Raw genomic sequence first — 19,404 nt, forward strand, 5'->3', positions numbered from 1 at the left:
GGGTCTTGGAAGCCAACTTCAGGCTCCTGGTTAAGATACTGAAAAGGTGGACCTCCAAAGTAGCTGTTTAAAAAATGCTACCTGTTCTACGCACAGAACAAGCATAGCTGGCCATAGTATATAAGATGATGTAGATCCATGATTGGAACTTCTATCTCTTAACATTTTTGGTTCAGACAAAATGTTACAAATGTGTTACAAGCCCTGAAAATATGGCAAAATCTCAAAATTAGAGCTGGTAATGTAATGGGTTTTTTGCCTATGTGTTCCCTAAGGATTGAGAACCTTGCATTAGATTATTGGAGGGGTGGGGAGAGGGAATTTCAGAACTGTGTTGATGATGACCACATTGAGCATGTTGATCTGAAAGGGACTGCTGGTTTGCAGCTGATCTACAATTTGGCATGCAGTCTAGAACACAGACATCAGTACTGAAAAGCCACAAACTCTACCCTGCCAACGCAAGTTTTGCAGTGAATTCTGTATGAGAGATTTTAATAGTGATAGCGAAATGGTGAGGCCTGAAGTTACCAGAGTTTATGGGAGCCACTGGAATAAGTTTTCTTAGTTGTTTGCAGTCTTTACCCCTTGAATGTTCATGTTTCAAAGCATTTGATTTAATGTGCGCATATAACTGGTCACACAATTACTTGGTTATCTATTTGTTCATTTAAATGTCTAAGCTATTAATTCCCTAAGGAGCAGCTGGTGTAACAATAGAATTGGGGGAAATAAACACCCTTTTTAAAGCTATGTAAAATGTATTAAAATCTCCTGGCCCTCTGAAGCCAGTCCATAAGTCATAAAATGACACATTTGGAGGGGTAGTTTTATGAACCAGCCACTGGGAAAGCCTCTGGGTGTATCTTTCAGGGCTAGCCCCACCATGAGCCACATAAGTGCAGGAAAGGGCAACTACAATGATCAAGAGGCTGGAGCAGCTCCCCTATGAGGGAAAGTTACAACAGCTGGGATTGTTTAGCTTGAAAAAAAGGAGGGTAAGGGGAGACATGATAGAGGTCTACAAAATTATGCGTGATGTGGAGAAAGTGGATAGGGAGATATTTTTCTCCTTCTCACAGTCAGGGCCAGAAATATTGGAACAAGGATAACTGTTTCGGCAGTTGGCCTCTGTATACCACCACATTGAAGTTGAAAGGAAACACACCCAGATGGGAGCGGTCAGGACTTTCAGCTGCAATTCAAGGGGTTTGACAAAAGTGGGACACTACCCATTCAGGGAGTACAGCCAGTGGCATACACCTCCCCCCCCATTGTTGGTGGCTCATAAGTAATGGAAGGAATGGCTGACAAGCAGCTGCATGGCCAGGTGTGGTGTGTTTCCTGGGTACCCCATGACCAATCAAGCAGATAAAAGGCCTGGAGGTGGTTCTGAGTGTTACATTTGCATTTGGTAGCTGTTCACTGGAACTCCCAACATGAGGTCCAAAGAGGTGTCCATGCGAGTGAAGGAGGCCATCATTAGGCTGAAGAAACAACATAAACCCATCAGAGAGAGAGCAAAAACAGTGGGAGTGGCCAATACAACAGTTTGGAACATCCTGAAAAAGAAGGCATTAACTGGCAAGCTCAGCAACAGCAAAAGGCCTGGAAGACCACGGAAGACAACTAAAGTGGATGACCGCAGAATTCTGCTCATGGTGAAGAAGAACCCTTTCACAACATCTAGCCAGGTCAAGAACACTCTTGCGGAGGTAGGCATGTCATTGTCAACATCTACAGTCAAGAGATGGCTTTATGAATGTAAATACAGAGGCTTCACAACAAGGTGCAAACCACTGGTAATGCTCAAGAACAGACAGGCCAGATTAGCCTTTGCCAGCAAACACCTAAAAAAAGCCTGCCCAGTTCTGGAATAAGATTCGTTGGACTGATGAAACCAAGATTAACTTGTACCAGAATGATGGGAAGAGAAAAGTATGGAGAAGGAAAGGAACAGCTCATGATCCAAAGCATACCACACCATCTGTCAAACATGGTGGAGGCAGTGTTATGGCATGGGCATGTATGGCTGCCAATGGAGCCGGGTCACTGGTGTTTATTGATGACCTGACCGCTGATAAAAGCAGCAGGATGAATTCTGAGGTGTATAGGGCTATACTTTCTGCTCAGATTCAGCCGAATGCTGCCAAACTGATAGGACGCTGCTTCATATTGCAGATGGATAATGACCCAAAACATACAGCAAAAGCTACCCCAGAGTTTCTCAAGGCAAAGAAGTGGGATGTTCTTCAATGGCCAAGTCAGTCACCTGATCTCAACCCAATAGAGCATGCTTTTCACTTACTGAAGACAAGACTGAAGGCAGATAGACCCACAAACAAGCAGCAGCTGAAGGCAGCTGCAGTAAAGGCCTGGCAAAGCATCTCGAGGCAGGAAACTCAGCATTTGGTCATATCCATGGGTTCCAGACTTCAGGCAGTCATTGACTGCAAAGGATTTTCATCCAGGTATTAAAGGCGATCCTTAAGTTTGAAATACTGTTGGTTTGTTCCATTACATATGAGCCACGAACGATGTGTGTGTGTGTATGCCATTGGCTGTACTTCCTGAATGGTTAGTGCCCCACTTTTGTCCAACCGCTTGAATTACAGCTGAAAGTCCTGACTTCACTCCCATCTGGGTGTGTTTCCTTTCAACTTCAATGTGATGGTGTACAGAGGCCAACTGCCAAAACAGTTATCCTTGTTCCAATATTTCTGGCCCTGACTGTAATACTAGAACCCCGGGTCATCCCATGAAGCTGATTGGTGGGAGATTCAGGACAAATAAAAGGCAGTATTTCTTCACACAGCACATAGCCAAACTGTGGAATTCGCTACCACAGGATATAGTGATGGCCACCAATTTGGATGGGTTTAAAAGTGGGTTAGACAAATGCCTGGAGGAGAAGGCTATCTATGGCTACTAGGCCTGATGCCTATATGCTACCTCCAATATCAGAGGCAGTAAGTCTATGTACATCCATTCCTGGGGAGCATGGGTGGGAGGGTTGCACTTATGCTTGTAGGTTTCCCATCGACAGCTGGTCAGCCACTGTGTGAGCAGAATGCTGGACTAGATGGACCCTTGGTCTGATCCAGCATAGCTCTTCTTATGCTCTTATGGCTCAGGTGTTGGGTTGGGAGGCAGGGCAAATCATGCATCCCCATCCACCGCCTACAGGGCTGCCTGTCATTGACACCATTGTGAACATAGCTGGCTCCCTAGCCAGCTGCTGTGGCAGCTTCTACCTGCCTGCCCACCCATTGTCCTCATGGAGGATAAGGCTATCAATGCTACTAGTCATAATGGTTATATATTACCCCCTCTATCAGAGGTCATATGACTCTGAATACCAGTTGCTGGGGGACATGAGTGAGAAGGTGCTTTTGCATTCATGCCCTGTTGTGGGCTTCCTATAAGCATCAGGTTGGCCACTATGAAAACAGAATGTTAGATTAGATAGGTCTTTGGTCTGATACAGCATGGCTCTTATGTTCTTACCACTGCTGCTTTTGCTGCTGTAGCATTTGCTGCTCCCAAAAGTGGCAGTGGGGCTCCCATGGTGCCCACTCCATGCCTCACTCACTCTTGAGGACGGGGTCTTTTTTCTCAGTGCAAATCCTTGTGTGTGATGTGGCCCTGGAGAGACTTAAGCCACCACTGCTTTGCTGTGATAGCAGCAAATACTTACAAAAGTTACTTTAAAAGTAACTTTAACTTTAAAGTTATGTTAAACAGTATTTGGCACCATTGCACAAAGTCACAGTAGGATAGGTGCTTTCTGGGGCTACCTCACCCACAATGTCTTGCTCTGAGGAAGGCCTCCTTCCTCATAGCTTGGTATTGACACATGAGAAGGCCACAGAAGTCCAGAGGTTACATACGCTGCTACTGCTAAGGCAGCAATTAAAACAATCACAAAAGGCAAGCCAGGGTGGCTAGAAGAGGAGGAGGCTGGGGGGTCTGCTTGGCTGGTTGCCTCAGGCAGCTCAAGATCTTGTATAAAAACATTAATTGGAAGCACCTTTTTAGTCAATTAAAATTAGATAAATCAATTAAAAGGTTTTTAATGATTAATATTGTAGCTCACCCACATCAGAACAAAATAATGTACCTTCCCTATTTAATGAACGTGAAATTGCAAGGGGAAAGAAGTAATTATAGAATGGGGCTTTTTTAGTTAACAAAAGAAAACTGCATTTGCTGCTGTTGATGTAACTTGAAAACAAAGGAACAAAGAGGCATGCATTAGGTAGAATACTTCCACAGTAGGATGCAAGTCACAATTAAAAGCAAAATGCTCTTAATAGGATCCCTTATAAAAAAGATAGGGAATGTGTATCTTGATGTGAAAAATTAATTGTCCATTGCTTTTGCTGTAAGATTTAAAGACGTGTTCATGTTTTTTTCCTTATTTAACTTCACAGTGAATTAGTATGTTGGTTGGAGCATGTTATGAAGAATGATATATTGTTTTATTTTATGAATCCAAATTATTGGAAGGACTTTATCTTGCAGAATGAAGCTGCCTTTTGCTGAATCAGACCATTGGTCCATCAAACCCAATATTGGTCCAGTTCTGTTCACACAACATGAAAGCCCATTAAAGACTGATGTACACGACAGTCCATTGATGGTTCATTTACCCTTGAGTAGCTGTGGCACATGCCAGCCACCATTATGAATATGCAACCCCAACTGGGGGCTATGCAAGGGTTGTTTAATCCTCAAATAACCCCCACCAGCTGGTTTTCACAATACAACAACCCCTGAGAGATTAACCCTCTATGAGCTGCTGTGTCACATGAACCAGGTCAATGTCTATTCTGACTGGCGGCAGTTTTCTGAGGTTTTGAGCAGGGATTATTCCTGCTGATTCTTTAACTGGAGATGCTGGACATTGAGCCTCAAATCTTCTCCATGAAAGCATATGCTCTAACACTGGCCTGGTCCACACATAACATTAAGCCATGTTGTGGTCTGTTGAAATCTGGCTTGTCTTTTTGTCTGAACCTATCCCAACAAACCATGGTTTGTTAATCAGCTACAAACCAAAACTAGAAGCCTTGGTTCATTGTTGACTATGAAGTCTGGCTTGTTTAAAATATGGCTTGTCGCGGTGTCTGAGCCCAGAACTGTGGATTATCCGTGGTTTGTTTGTGCTGCTATCCACCCCGAAACAGAGGTGTCTGGTAAGAGCAGGCTGAAAATGAAACCACACTGAAGGCTGGCAAAATGGGCATGAGAGAAACAAACCAGAAATAGGGGAAACAATTTGTTTGCTTGTTTGCAAGACAATTCATGGCTCAAACAACAAAACATGGCTTAGTGTTATACGTGAATGCAGCCACTGAGTTATGGGCTCTTCCCATTAAGAGGCAGCCCTCTACTCCTTCCTCGCAAAGGTTTCTCTGATATATGTCTAATAAAAAATTTATCTAAAGAATGACATATGTATATACCATGAATATATTACCAGGTTCTCTTTGTACTTATTAAATATGTTTCAGATAATGGTGGCCAAACTATGGGAGGTGGAAATAACTGGCCATTAAGAGGAAGAAAGTGGACGTTGTGGGAAGGCGGAGTGAGAGGCGTTGGATTTGTTGCAAGCCCTTTACTGAAAGAGAAAGGAGTGGAAAGTCATGCCCTTATCCACATTTCTGACTGGCTGCCGACCCTGGTGAAGCTTGCTGGAGGAAGTACAAATGGCACCAAGCCTTTAGATGGCTTTGATATATGGAAAACACTCAGGTAATTTCTGCAATAAAACATTTGAAACAGAATTCTGCTTTAATAAGACATTATCCTCTGTAGTGAATTTTGTGAGGCTAAAATCTATAACCATCAGATTTTTTAAAAAGTGTGCATCTTAAATGTGTTTTAAAATGTGACGAGATAGATAAAATGAATTTATTAAAAGCAGCCCAAATAGCCTGTGCTTGACAATGGGAATTTAACATGATGTTAAAGCAAAAGTGGTGGTTAGCAAAAGACTGACAAGTAGCAGAAATTGGGGTAGGGAAGATGAAGCAATATTACTTACATATAGTAGCACTTTTAAACAGAGAAAGCTTTGGGAAATGGTTTGTGTCTTGAAAAATAAATGTGTGAAAGCCAGAAATTATATATGCCAAATTACCATTATGTGTATGAAAACATCCTTTATGAAGCATCTGAATGTGGTGAGCACATCATTGGCAACCACAACTAAACCATCATACACCTGACATTTAATTGCCTCAGTTTCAATGGGTTGCATTCAACGCAGGCTACCCACCAGCAGAACAGAAACCACTGGTGGAACAGATTTCCTCTCCCCGCTGCAGCCCCTTGCACACACCCCAAATGTGCTGCAGAGGATTGGGGACCCTCTGGTGCAGATTGGGGGGCACATAGGGGGCTTTGCAAATGGGAAATCCCAGTGCACGAGTGACCGTTTGTTCATGCACCTTTGGATTTAACCTAATATAAGGAACTTACAGGCTGCACAGAGACTCTAATTTAGAGACCTAAGAGTGAAGTAGCACTTTCAGAGCCTTCCAAATGGATAATTGGTAGGCAAGGAAAGAAGGTGACAGAACAGAGTTAGGGACACAGGAAGATGCTGTAATCCAGGTCACACTATTTGTCCATCTAGCCCAGTGTTGTCTGGCCGCATCTCTTCAAGGTCTTTGGGAAAGAAATAGTTCCTGTCATCTGCTACCTAAGATCCTTTCACTGGAGATGTCTGGGATTGAACCTGGGACATGCAGATGCTCAGATGCCAAGCTATGGTCCCTGAAGTCTCTACCCAAGAGAAGGTGCGGGGGAAGGGTTCAAGAGTGTGGCAGGCAGCATGCAGGGGGTAACTGAAAAGAGCTAGGCAACCAAGCTCGATTAAGTTTCATCAAGGAGCAAATGCTTTGTATGGTACCTTGTTTATTTTCTTATATTCAAAAATCCATATAAATCATGAGAAGGTCTTGAGAAATACTTGGATATTTGCTGCTCTGAGTGGATTCGTTTAACAGAGTGATAATCCAACTACTTACAATGGACAAATTCATGCATGTCCAGTGTGTCATCCATCAAAACCATTTCTTCCGATAGTCTGATTAATTCTAATCATTCATGACGACGCTTTTGCCTTCTAAATTTCCCCTATTGTACTACCTATTTCTTTGCAATGTAACCCAGATTCCCCAGAGTGCTGGTTGTTTTGTGTGAACAATGTAACCAGATACATTCTGGCATGGTTGAAAAGTAACTGGTTTTCAATATCACAAAGTAAACAAGTTGGAGAGAGGTGATAATTGCATAATTAAGCTATCAGCAACACCAAAGGTGATTTGCAGTCTTTGTTTCAGTTGGTATATTTAGCGGAAATGATAATAGCTGGGATTTTAATAGATTGGATTAAGCAGCCTGGGTTTTAAAAGTGTGATATATGTATTGTGCATATAGAATTATTGATAGACACACACACACACACACACACACACACACCCCGAGGAAGGAAAATATCTGCAACTATTATTATATATAGCAACAGGCAGAGTACACGAAATTGACCGCAGTCTCCTCCTTTCTTGATTCTGTCATGCATCAGTTACCTACAATAGCTTTCTATTAGAGCTATTTAAATTATTTTTGCCTGCCTGGGGTGATGTTTTTATTATTTTATCTGGTTGGACAGGCATCTCTACAGATGCTTTTGGTAGTGAGTATCTTTCTAGGTTAGAACAAAGGATTGCACTTCATGAGCCATTGGAATGGTCCAGCATCATGATCCTGTGAACTTTCCTAAGTTCTGTAGACCAACCAGAATTCTGGTTGGACAAAGCAGTCTTGATAAAGTTGCAGCCATAACACTCAGTTTCCCCAAAAGGGAATAAAAATATAATCTCGCATATATCGGGCCCAAATCATATGGGGCTGCCCTTGCTTCTCTGCCACCATTGTGTCTGCTCATTGTCATCCGGCGAAACTTTTTTGGGTGGCGAAGGGTTTTCTTGGTGTTAGGCTCTGGTGTGCAAGAGCTAGAAGGCTTGAAGGCCCAATGTGACAAATTTTCTGTACATTTTCAAATGAAGTTGCTCACATCTGTGCTGACTTAGATGCCATAGTTTTGGCAGAATCGGATATGGATGGTGTTGTTTTTATCATAGTTTTATTGTGTTTTGTGTTTTTAAGTTTTGTATGCCATCTTTGGAGGGTTTTCTTTAAAAGACAGCTTATAAATCTTTTTTTTAAAGCAAGCAAGCAAATAAATAAATACATAAAGTGTTTGGAAATTTGTGTTTGGAGAGCTAGTGTGGTGTAGTGGCTAGAGTGTTGGACTGGGAGCCGGGAGATCCGGGTTCTAGTCCCCACTCAGCCGTGGAAGCTCACCGGGTGACTTTGGGCCAGTCACAGACTCTCAGCCCAACCCACCTCACAGGCTTGTTGTTGTGAGGATAAAATGGAGGAGGAGGAGGACCATGTACGCTGCCTTGGGTTCCTTAAGGAGGAAAAAAGGCGGGATATAAATGTAATAAATAAATACATGAATGAATGAATGAATGAATGAATGAATGAATTTTAACTAATGTAAAATGCTGCTGCTCACCTCTTGATGGAGGCAGATCTCTGCGGGCATTTAATTATGTCTTCTATTTATTGCACTGACTGCCTGTTAGTTTATGTGCTAAATCAAGGTACTAATGATAAACTTGTATAAGCCCTAAATAGCTAAAGAGCCAGGTACATTGTGAAGTACCTTCCACTTCAGTCCCCCCATGAATTAAGATATATAAGAGAGGTCCTGATTCATGCTCTGTATACCCATAAAGAAAAATCTGCCACCATAGATAAGGTCTTCTCAGTGATGGCACTGCACTTTAGAATTCTTGCCAAAAAGAGGCCTCCTGAGCTCCTCCCTTCAGTCAGTCAGAAAACTAGTGAAAACATTTTTAGTTTAGGCAGGCATTCTAAGATTAACTTGACTGGTATTTTTATGCTTGTTTGACTTTCAGTATTGTTGTGTTTTAAAATATCTTCTAAATATTTTGTATTGACAAGTTGTATTTTATAGATATTGGTGTAAATCCCTTTGAGTTTTCACTTTGTTTAAGGAAAAACAAAGTACACATCCTAAAATAACGAAATAAAAGAAACCGAGGTACTGATTTCCCAGTGCAAATAGAGGGCACCCAATATTCTGCACTCAATTTGAGCAGCATGTTAACAAACTTTCGTTTCTTGAAAGGATCACAAAAGAAAGCATTGAAAGAGTAGGCATATGGTTCTTTTAAACTGTAGAAGGGAATGTAATGGCTTTTCCCCCTGATAACTTTTGTTCTAGTGAAGGAAAACCATCACCCAGAAAGGAGCTGCTTCATAACATAGACCCAATTTTCGTGGATCCATCACCATGTGAGTCTGTCATTAATTGCTGGAACTCTTAAAGACTTAAGAGATCACCTTAAGGCCAGGGGGGGAATTTTCCCTTGCCAGGTAAGTTTTATTTTGCTCTAAGTGGAGAATTGAAATAAGGCTGGACGCCTGCCATTCTGCCACTTTGACATAAGGTGTTGCAGTGATCTCATCTACAGTGCACAGTTAACTACCCTCTAAATCATTCCTAGAGTCTGTTGCATTCTCTTGTGCTCCAACGTCACTCATATGTAAACCATAATGTAGTCCAGAGCATGGAGCTGTTGACAGACAACCACATGCTTCAGGTACATAGTAAGGCATCATGCCAGAGACCAAACTGCCTCCAGCACTGAGAAGTGGTGGTGATCTTCTAATAGCTGTGTGTACACCCATATGTTGCTTCATGTATAATAAAGCTCCATTGTTGACCTTGCAGATGGAGGGATATAGATGGTGTGGGAAGAATTAGTTCATACATGGCTATGAAGTTCTAAATCCCATGGTTGCTTTTCAGCTGTAATCACATGAGATGGGAAGTTTTGCCAATTCTGCTTCTCCACTAAATGCTGTCTGTTTTACAACTCTCTGCAGCTATTTTTTGTTTTTGTTTTATTTGTTGCCAGAGACTAAGCTTTTCAATATGGGGATTGTTTTAAGAAAAATTTCATTGGAATATGCTCTTTTTTACACTCTAAGTTCCTTAATGAAATTACTATGTAATAACAAAGAGGTGTCCAAAACCACAGATGGCAGCCCTCCTCGCAGGGTTCCCAGGCTTTATGACTCTGCTGCCTTGCACAGTTCCTTTCACCCTTCCCCTTCTACAAAACTGGAAGTTCAGGAAGTGAAGATGAGAGAGGAAGGAGGGGGTAGCTGAATTGGGAATTGCACTACATGGGAGCCAGAACTCCTGATTCTTTAATGTCCTCTTATCTGAAGCAGTGGCAGGCAAGTGGCTCAGAGAACAAGCAAGTGTGTGTGTGGGAGGGGGGTATGTGTGTGGAAAGACTGTTGTGGCTCTTGGCCAGGACAAAAGCATTCTACCTCCCAAGCCATACATTGTGTTCCAGGCATTTGTTTTGGTCATCCCGGTGGTGCAAAATGTTTTACAAAGCACCAGGTGGACTAGCTGGCATACCATGGAAGCCATGCGCTATACAGGCCTGCTCTTGGGTATACAGGGACTTCTCTGGGTTCTTTTTGTGCCATATTGTTCAGGGACCCCATAAAATGGGTTTTGTGTGAAAGCTGTTGCTCCTGAGAAAATGGAGGCAGCTGCGAGATGAGTTGTGTGTGATGGAGTGCCTCTCCTGGTATGAACGTACCCACAGACTACAATTAACATTTGAGGCCTCTTTCGAGAGCCTCATCCAAGGGAGGTTTGGAAGATAACAACACCTTTTCGGTGGTGGTCCCCTGATTGTGGAATACTCTTCCTACTGACATCTGCCCAGCACAGACTTTGTCATCTTTTCAACACCAGTTTAAGACTTTCCTCTACTCCCTGGCATATGATGGGCTTTTTAATGTTAGTTTTTTATCAGGTCCCGATAGTTTTATTGTTAATTATTTTTAACTGTTTCAGACTGTTTTAAACTCTTGTACGTTAAAAGTTTTATATTATGTTTTACTATGTTGTGAACCATCCAGAGAGCTTTTGGTATCGGATGGTATAGAAATGACTTGTTCTAAACTTTTCCATATTTTATTAACCTTATTTATATCCCATCTTTCTTCAGTAGAACTCAAGGTGGCATATATAAAGTTTCCACCAGTGACTCTCCCATCCAGATCTACTTTGTTTCAGCAAGGTTGCTACATGGATTTCCTTCAAACCATATCTCTAGCCTATCATAGATACGATAATCCATGCGGACTCATGTTAATACTGAAGCACCTTTCAATATATGGCTCACATAGACAAGGCATTTGCCCTTTCCTCTAGTAAATTAAAGCAGGCCTGCCCCACAGAGGATAGTCAGTTTATACAGGTGATGTGCTATGTAGCTAATTCACTACTCAGAAGTCATTGTGGTAGGTGGATGAAATTCCTTATGCAGAGCCTAATTTGACTGAGACTTCACCAGGGCTCAGCCCACAAACCAGTTTTCAGCACCAGGGCTCCCACAAGTACATGAGAACATACCTATAGGTATGTGTAAAGTGCATTTCCTTTGCTACTGAACTGCTATGATCCCATACCTCTGGGATTAAAGAGGAAAAGTTCCTAAGCCTTCAGGAAGTGTTTAGCCCCACTATCTAGCTTTTTAGAAACTAAACTAATTTTTTAGAAGTGAATCCTGCACAGAACAGCTGTTTGCAAGTGGCTTTTTCTCTGTACAGAAGCAGCATGCGTGCATATTCTATTGTTGGCTGACTCAGTACTTCTTGTGGGTGACAGCGGCACATGAGAGCTGGCTGATTCGAGGCCTGGCTGTGCCAACTTCTCTCAAAGGAATGCTATGCTGATTGATGCAGCCCTACTGCCTCCTCTTATGATCGTCACTCTCCAAAGCAGTGACTCTTCTGGAATTCATTTTCTGTGGTGCTAGTTGAACCCAGCTGAGGTGGCCATGATAATATGCCACTGCATAATTGAGTGTCTCTGAAGTGCTCAGTGGAGTCTCTTAAGATCAGACATTTGCTCTTGACATTGATTCAACAATGCCCAAGTTTACTTATTTTTTCCAGTGTATATACTGCAAACTATACACATTTCTTAACAGTTTGATGTAGGGATAACTGGAGAGGAGGGTCCTCCCTGCCCCCCAGTTTGAGCAATATAGCATATCCCAACATAACATAAGCTGTTGTATTAATGACATACATATCTCTTTCCAGAGCCATTGTCACTGGGGGGAGGGGAGAGAAGAACCACCACATCATTACAAAAAAGCTTCATCCTTTATCTGTTCATCCTACTGACATCCTTTTCCTCCAGAGTTTCTTGCATCTGCTACCTAGACCATCTTTTGTCATTTTTTCTTTTTGCAGAAGTATATAGGAGCAGCCAGGCCTGAGACTCATATAATAGATTAGCTTCTGAAATTATATCAACAGAAATATTTATAGGAATTACCTGCATTATTTGCCAGTTCTTCTCTAAGTAAATTTTCATGTGCATTGCAGACATCAAAACTGCCAGAGGTAATTATTTTACTAGCTATGGATCCCCAATCCTGGGGGAAGAAAATAGTGTTACAGATGGATGCTATGCATGCATTTCCCTGGGCTAAGAAAAGCTAATCTAGGACAGATAGTGTTCAACACCAGTCATCATCTGCTTGACCAAAGGGAATGGAAGCTTTGATTCAGTCCTCTGACCAAACAGACATTTGAGAGTGTTGAACAAAATCTGTTCTGGATCAGCCTTTTTAGTACTGGGAAACATGTGTGCAGTTCAGTCTGTTCACATGATTTCTCCTATTGGATATGTGAAGCAACAGTACTTCAAAATGTCATCAAAACCTATTAGTTTGTGCCCTGTGCATTAACGTATTTCTTTTTCTAAGTATCTGTGCAACTTCTCTTAGGACTCGAAAATTTATCTGCAAAGATCTCCCTAGACTTGTAACCTTCTAAGCCAGATGCTGCCCACCAGCTATGTATGCATTGGGGTCTGCCAGTCTCCACTGCTGCAGTCCCAGACAAATACCCCCCCCCCCGCAAGTTTATCAAACTCCCTCTATGCCATCATACATGGCTGGTGGGCTGCATTCCATTTGATGGATCAAAAGCTTTAGGTGGTTACCCTAGCTCAGGGACGTTCACCCTCTTTCAGCCCAACAGCCGAATTTGGTTTTGGAGAAGCTCTTGGGGACCACATACCAGTGGTGGACAGAGCCAAAGGTAAAAGAGGCAGGGACTAAAAATACCAGCGTACTGTAACGTAAAGCTCTTACTGCCAGTAACTAAGCAAGCCACCAAATGATTGGTGGTAGGGGGAAAGGGGGTCGGGCCAGGGGAAACGGGCATGGCCATATAGAGGGCTGGATTGGGACCCCAGGAGGGTCAGATTTGGCCTCTGGGCCTGAGGTTCTGCACCCCTGCTTTAGCTGAAAGTCGAAGGGACCAGTTGCTTTGCATTTTGTTCTTCATTTTCTAATTTCAATCATGATAATTTGTCAGGTTAAAAAATTCTGTGGAAAATAAAATAGCAACAGCTATTAAAGTGAAGGCTGTAAGAAACAGGCTTTGCTCCCATAACGTTCAAAATAGTCAACCTATTTTCAGATTATAGGCAAAACAACTACTGAATAGGTTAATGTTTTTCCAGGCACCCAAAATATCTGCCTCAGTACATATATGTCTACTATAGTTGCAATGGCAGATTTCTTGAAGAAAGATGATTTGAGCCGAAAAGTATTTAGCTACCCGCCTACATGTAAATTCTAGCTAACCACAGAAAATGATAGATCTGGGGCAAATGTTAGTGAGGATAAAGAATACTAGCTTCGTCTGGAATAACTTGCACTCTTTCCTCAGATGTTTCAGAGGAGCAGGGTGGAGGTGAAGAAAGGACGTAATAGCATCAAAAATGCTTAGTCAAGATATGAACAACAATGAGTCAAGGATGTTGAGACTGGCCTCTGTATACTGAAACAGTTCACCTTGTTTTGGAAATAGGAAAAGGGAACACTTAAGGGCTTATCATGGCAAGTCATTTTCTTGCCTTTTAAAATTGTAGTAGCAACAGCAGATCATTCTACAAAGGGCCAAAGTGGCTTTTTGCAAAAGAGCAAGGAAGGAAGGAAGGAAGGAAGGAAGGAAGGAAGGAAGGAAAAATAAATAAATAAATAAATAAATAAAGAAAGAAAGAAAGAAAGAAAGAAAGAAAGAAAGAAAAGCCAAGCATGCCCATGCCAGCCAGCACCTGGGTCTGTTTGTCTCTGCCCCATCATCTGCCACTGTCTGGGGGGCCATTTGGGGGGGGGGGGCTTGTGGTAGGAGGACCTGGACTTTGGCCCTGAGGTCCAGCCATAGCTGCTCCACTAACCTTCCTCCCTACCCCCCACCCCATGGGAGGAAAAAGGAGCTTGGGGGAAGGCAATTTCGAACTGAAAAAATGACTGCAGAAAAACCAGTTAAGATGCAATCCTATGCATGTTTAGATGGAAAAAAAGTCCTACAATTCCTAGCATTCCCGAGCCAGCCATGTAGGTCCTGCAAGGCTAAAGTCTGCGCATCCCTACATTAGATACATTGGGCCAATTACTGCCAGGGTGAGATTTAAACTTGGCTACACAGAGTTGCTACTGCTGATGTTCCCAGATGTTTCTGTGCTAATTTTTCAACATACATTTTTAACTGAAGTTGTATGCAAATATATGTATAAATGTGTGTGTGTGGGGGGGGTAGATATGCAGCTGCAATACCTTTTTGATCACACTTTACATGTCCATAGTATGTAATTTCACTGTTTATGAAGAAGATAGAGAAAAGTTCATAATGTTTTCTGGCGACTTGCCAGACCACCCTGCATCTGCCAGGGCAGCAGCACTGTCTGGAGTTTCTCTAGCCAGTACTAGCAAGAGAAGCCCTTCCTCATCTCTGTGTTCAAGCATCTGTGTTTGTGTGCGGCACCCTGGAACCTCCCAGTGTGATCCTCCAAACCAAAACAATTGTGCGCCTGTGATGTAGGTGGCTGTAATTTACATTTGGACAACAGTTTATTTGAACTGGCATCCTTGTAACATATTGGAAACAAAACCAGGACACAGTCCACTGGGAAGTTCTCCTGTGCAAGAACCTCTGAAATGAACAGGAACTGTGCAGGAGTGTCATGCAACATGATAGTAGTGATCCAGCAATGTGCTTGCAATAGATCCATATGCACACTGGGGTTTACTGGGACTCATTTTTTCTCTCTTTAACAGCCTGTGCCAAACCACTTTTTAAAGTTTAAAAATGTCTTACTGGGATTCACTGTAACAGAGTTCTGGAGGAAATAAGCCCTGGTAAACACATGCTATAGTTTTTTCATACGTTAGTCCACCAGAGACTCAACACAGTGCCTCTCTGAATAGAAACCAAGGTCTAGACACTGCAGTGATTTTTTTTTAATTGATCATCTACATTCGCAGATTCTCCTGCCTTCCCGTTTAATCTTTTCACACACAATTTCAGTCAGAACACTGAATTAAAGAAAAAGCTCACTATTCCCTAATGAATATGTTAATTGAATTGACCATATAGAGGAATAAAGTCACATAATACTTATATGTTTCAAATTAAGTGCACTTACGTGCACTGGAAAAAATATTGCAAAATGTACATATCACACACATTTGTTATAACTTTGCATCCTTCCTTTAAAAAGCAACTCTCCCAAGTTATTGATGGCTTGGCAGCTGTGAGGGTGACGTCAGCTTTTCCATTGTGAAGGATCTGCTTTCTTTTAGATAGTCTTATGGCATTTCATCAAGTTTCAGTGATTCAGCTGAATTAAAAACCAACTGGCTCTGAGTCAGAATTCCCTTAACTGCTAAACCAAACATATTCCTGACCACGCAGTCATTGCTAGATGGCCTGTCGCACAGGAGTGCTGAAACTCTGTATTCTATTATAGGCAGTTTTATTTTTCAGAATCTGAATTGAATGATGTCATGAAAGTAACTGAACCCAAGTTGGAACTGAGGGTTGTTAATCAGAATCTGACAATATACTTCTTTATCTGCCATTTTAATTCATGAATAAAACAAGGGGCATTAAAAACCTTTGCAAGAAAAAGTTATTCTTATCTATTTGAAGAGAACAAATGGTAGGTTTTTATCAAATGCTTCGAAGGGTTGACTTCCCAACTCAAGAGATGTGCTGATACATGGAGATTTCTGGGTAAGGGACTTCTGTTATCATTCGCAATTCTATACATTCCGCACATGAAAAATGAGAGATATAGTGACCTGTGTGTCTATTGATTATAGTGAATTGAATCTGAACATATTTGATCTAAAAGGCATAGATCCAAAACAAAGACATTAAGAAGCATAGTAAAATGAATCTATTATTTGGTCTGAGTCAGTTTGATCAAAATCTGTGTTACTACCCTTAACATCTATAAGGCCATTACTTCAGGCATTGTACTAAAAACTGCCAAAATTAATTGTTCAGTCGTTAAGTCTTGTCCGACTCTTAGTGACCCCATGGACCATAGCACGCCAGGCCTTCCTGTCCTCCACTCTCTCCTGGAGTGTGCTCAAGTTCATATTAATTGCATCGGTGATGCTTTCTAGCCATCTCATCCTCTGCCATCCCCTTCTCCTTTTGCCTTCAATCTTTCCCAGCATCAGGGTCTTTTCCAGTGACTTTTCTCTTCGCATTAGGTGGCCAAAATATTTGAGCTTCAGCTTCAGTATCTGTCCTTCCAATGGGCAGTCAGGGTTGATTTCCTTTAGGATGGACTGATTGGACCTCCTTGCAGTCCAGGGGTCTCGTAAGAGTCTTCTTCAGCACCACAGTTCGAAGGCATCAATTCTTCGGCGCTCAGCCTTCCTTATAGTCCAGCTCTCACAGCCATATGTTACTACTGGGAAAACCATAGCTTTGATTATACGAACTTTTGTCGGCAAGGTGATGTCTCTGCTTCTTACTATGCTGTCTAGGTGTGCCATAGCTTTCCTGCCAAGGAGCAAGTGTCTTTTAATTTCATGGCTACAGTCCATATAAATCATCCAACCCAGCATTTCTCATGATGTACTCTGCATATAAATTAAATAAGCAGGGCGACAATATACAGCCTTGTCATACTTCTTTCCCAATTTTGAACCAATCGGTTGTTCCATGTCCGGTTCTTACTGTTGCTTCTTGACCCTCGTACAGGTTTCTCAGGAGACAGGTAAGGTGGTCTGGTACTCCCATCTCTTTAAAAATTTGCCAGAGTTTGTTGTGATCCACACAATCAAAGGCTTTGGCGTAGTCAGTGAAGCAGAAATAGACATTTTCTCTTGCTTTGTCCATGATCCAGCGAATGTTGGCGATTTGATCTCTAGTTCCTCTGCCTCTTCAAAACCTCGCTAGTACTTCCGGTAGTTCTCGGTTCACATGCTGCTGAAGCCTAGCTTGTAGGATTTTGAGCATAACCTTGTTGGCATGTGAAATGAGCGCAATTGTGCAGTAGTTTGAACACTCTTTGCCCTTCTTTGGAATTGGAATGTAAACTGACCTTTTCCTGTCTTGTGGCCACTGTTGAGTGTTCCAAATGTGTTGGCATATTGAGTGCAGCACTTTAACAGCATCATCTTTTAGGATTTTAAAAAGCTCAGCTGGAATACTGTCATCTCCGCTAGCTTTGTTGTTAGTAATGTTTCCCAAGGCCCACTTGACTTCACTCTCTAGGATGTCCGGCTCAAGTTCAGTGACCGCACTATCATGGCTATCAGGGACATTCAGATCTTTCCTGTATAGTTCTTCTGTGTATTCTTTCCACCTCTTCTTAATCTCATCTGTTTCTGTTAGGTCCCTGCCTTCTTTGTCCTTTATCATGCCCATCTTTGCACAAAATGTTCCCTTGAGATCTCCGATTTTCTTGATGAGATCTCTAGTCTTTCCCATTCTATTGTTTTCCTTGATTTCTTTGCATTGTTCATTTAAGAAGGCCTTCTTGTCTCTCCTTGCTATTCTCTGGAACTCTGCATTCAGTTGGATATATCTTCCCCTTTCTCCTTCCCTTTTTGCTTCCCTTCTTTCCTCAGCTACTTGTAAAGCCTCATCAGACAGCCACTTTGCTTTCTTGCATGCCTTTTTCTTTGGGATGGATTGAGTTGCTGCCTCCTGAACAATGTTACGGACCTCCGTCCATAGTTCCTCAGGCACTCTGTCTATCAGGTCTAATCCCTTAAATCTATTCCTCACCTCCACTGTATATTCATAAGGGATATGATTTAGGTCATACCTGAATGGTTTAGTGGTTTTCCCTACGTTCTTCAATTTCAGCCGAAATTCTGCAAGAAGCAGCTCATGACCTGAGCCACTGTCAGCTCCAGGACTTGATTTACTGACTGTATGGAGCTTCTCCATCTTTGGCTGCAAAGTACATAATCAGTCTGATTTCGATATTGACCATCTGGTGATGTCCATGTGTAGAGTCGCCTCTTGTGCTTTTGGAAAAGAGTGTTTGCTATGATCAGCATGTTCTCTTGGCAAAACTCTATTAGCCTTTATCCTGCTTCATTTTGTACACCAAGGCCAAGCTTGCCTGTTATCCCGGTGATTTCTTGACTTCCTCCTTTAGCATTCCAATCCCCTATGATGAAGAGGACATCTTTTTTTGGTGTTAGTTCTAAAAGGTGTTGTAGGTCTTCATAGAACCAATCAACCTCAGCTTCTTCAGCCTCAGTAGTTGGGCCATAGACTTGAATTACTGTGATGTTGAATGGTTTGCCTTGGATTCGTACTGAGATCATTCTATCGTTTTTGAGATTGTACCCCAGTACTGCTTTTCCCACCCTTTTGTTGACTATGAGTGCTACTCCATTTCTTCTAAGGGATTCTTGCCCACAGTAGCAGATATGATGGTTACCTGAATTAAATTTGCCCATGCCTGTCCATTTTAGTTGGCTGATTCCCAAGATGTCGATGTTCAATCTTGCCATCTCATGTTTGACCACCTCCAGCTTACCTTGATTCATTGATCTTACATTTCAGGTTCCTAAACAATATTGTTCTTTACAGCATCAGACTTTCTTTTCACCACCAGACACATCCACAGCTGAGTGTCCTTTCGGCTTTGGCCCAGCTGTTTCACTCTTTCTGGTGCTACTTGGAAATTCCCTCTGCTGTTCCCCAGTAGTATATTGGACACCTTCCGACCTGAGGGGCTCATATTCCGGCGTCATATGTTTTAGCCTTGTGATACGTTCCATGGGGTTTTCTTGGCAGGATTACTGGAGTGGGTTGCCATTTCCTTCTCCAGTGGACCACATTTTGTCAGAACTCTCCACCATGACGTGTCCATCTTGGGTGGCCCTGCACGGCATAGCTTATGGCTTCACTGAGTTACGC

At 42.2% G+C, this 19,404-nt stretch overlaps 1 protein-coding gene across 2 annotated transcripts in view; it reads left to right on the top strand.

Moving 5' to 3' along the window:
- Positions 1-19,404, top strand: part of ARSB (arylsulfatase B) — a 102,942-nt gene that overhangs the window by 42,975 nt on the left and 40,563 nt on the right. For both annotated transcript variants that reach the window (XM_084833400.1, XM_084833402.1), the window contains exons 5-6: positions 5,517-5,760; positions 9,332-9,402. In XM_084833400.1, the coding sequence (XP_084689526.1) occupies positions 5,517-5,760; positions 9,332-9,402 (315 nt within the window). The remainder of the gene's footprint in view (positions 1-5,516; positions 5,761-9,331; positions 9,403-19,404) is intronic.

Source organism: Heloderma suspectum, chromosome 2, assembly GCF_057233095.1.
Source record: "Heloderma suspectum isolate Gila_16-S chromosome 2, 16-S_ref, whole genome shotgun sequence".
NCBI lineage: Eukaryota > Metazoa > Chordata > Lepidosauria > Squamata > Helodermatidae > Heloderma > Heloderma suspectum.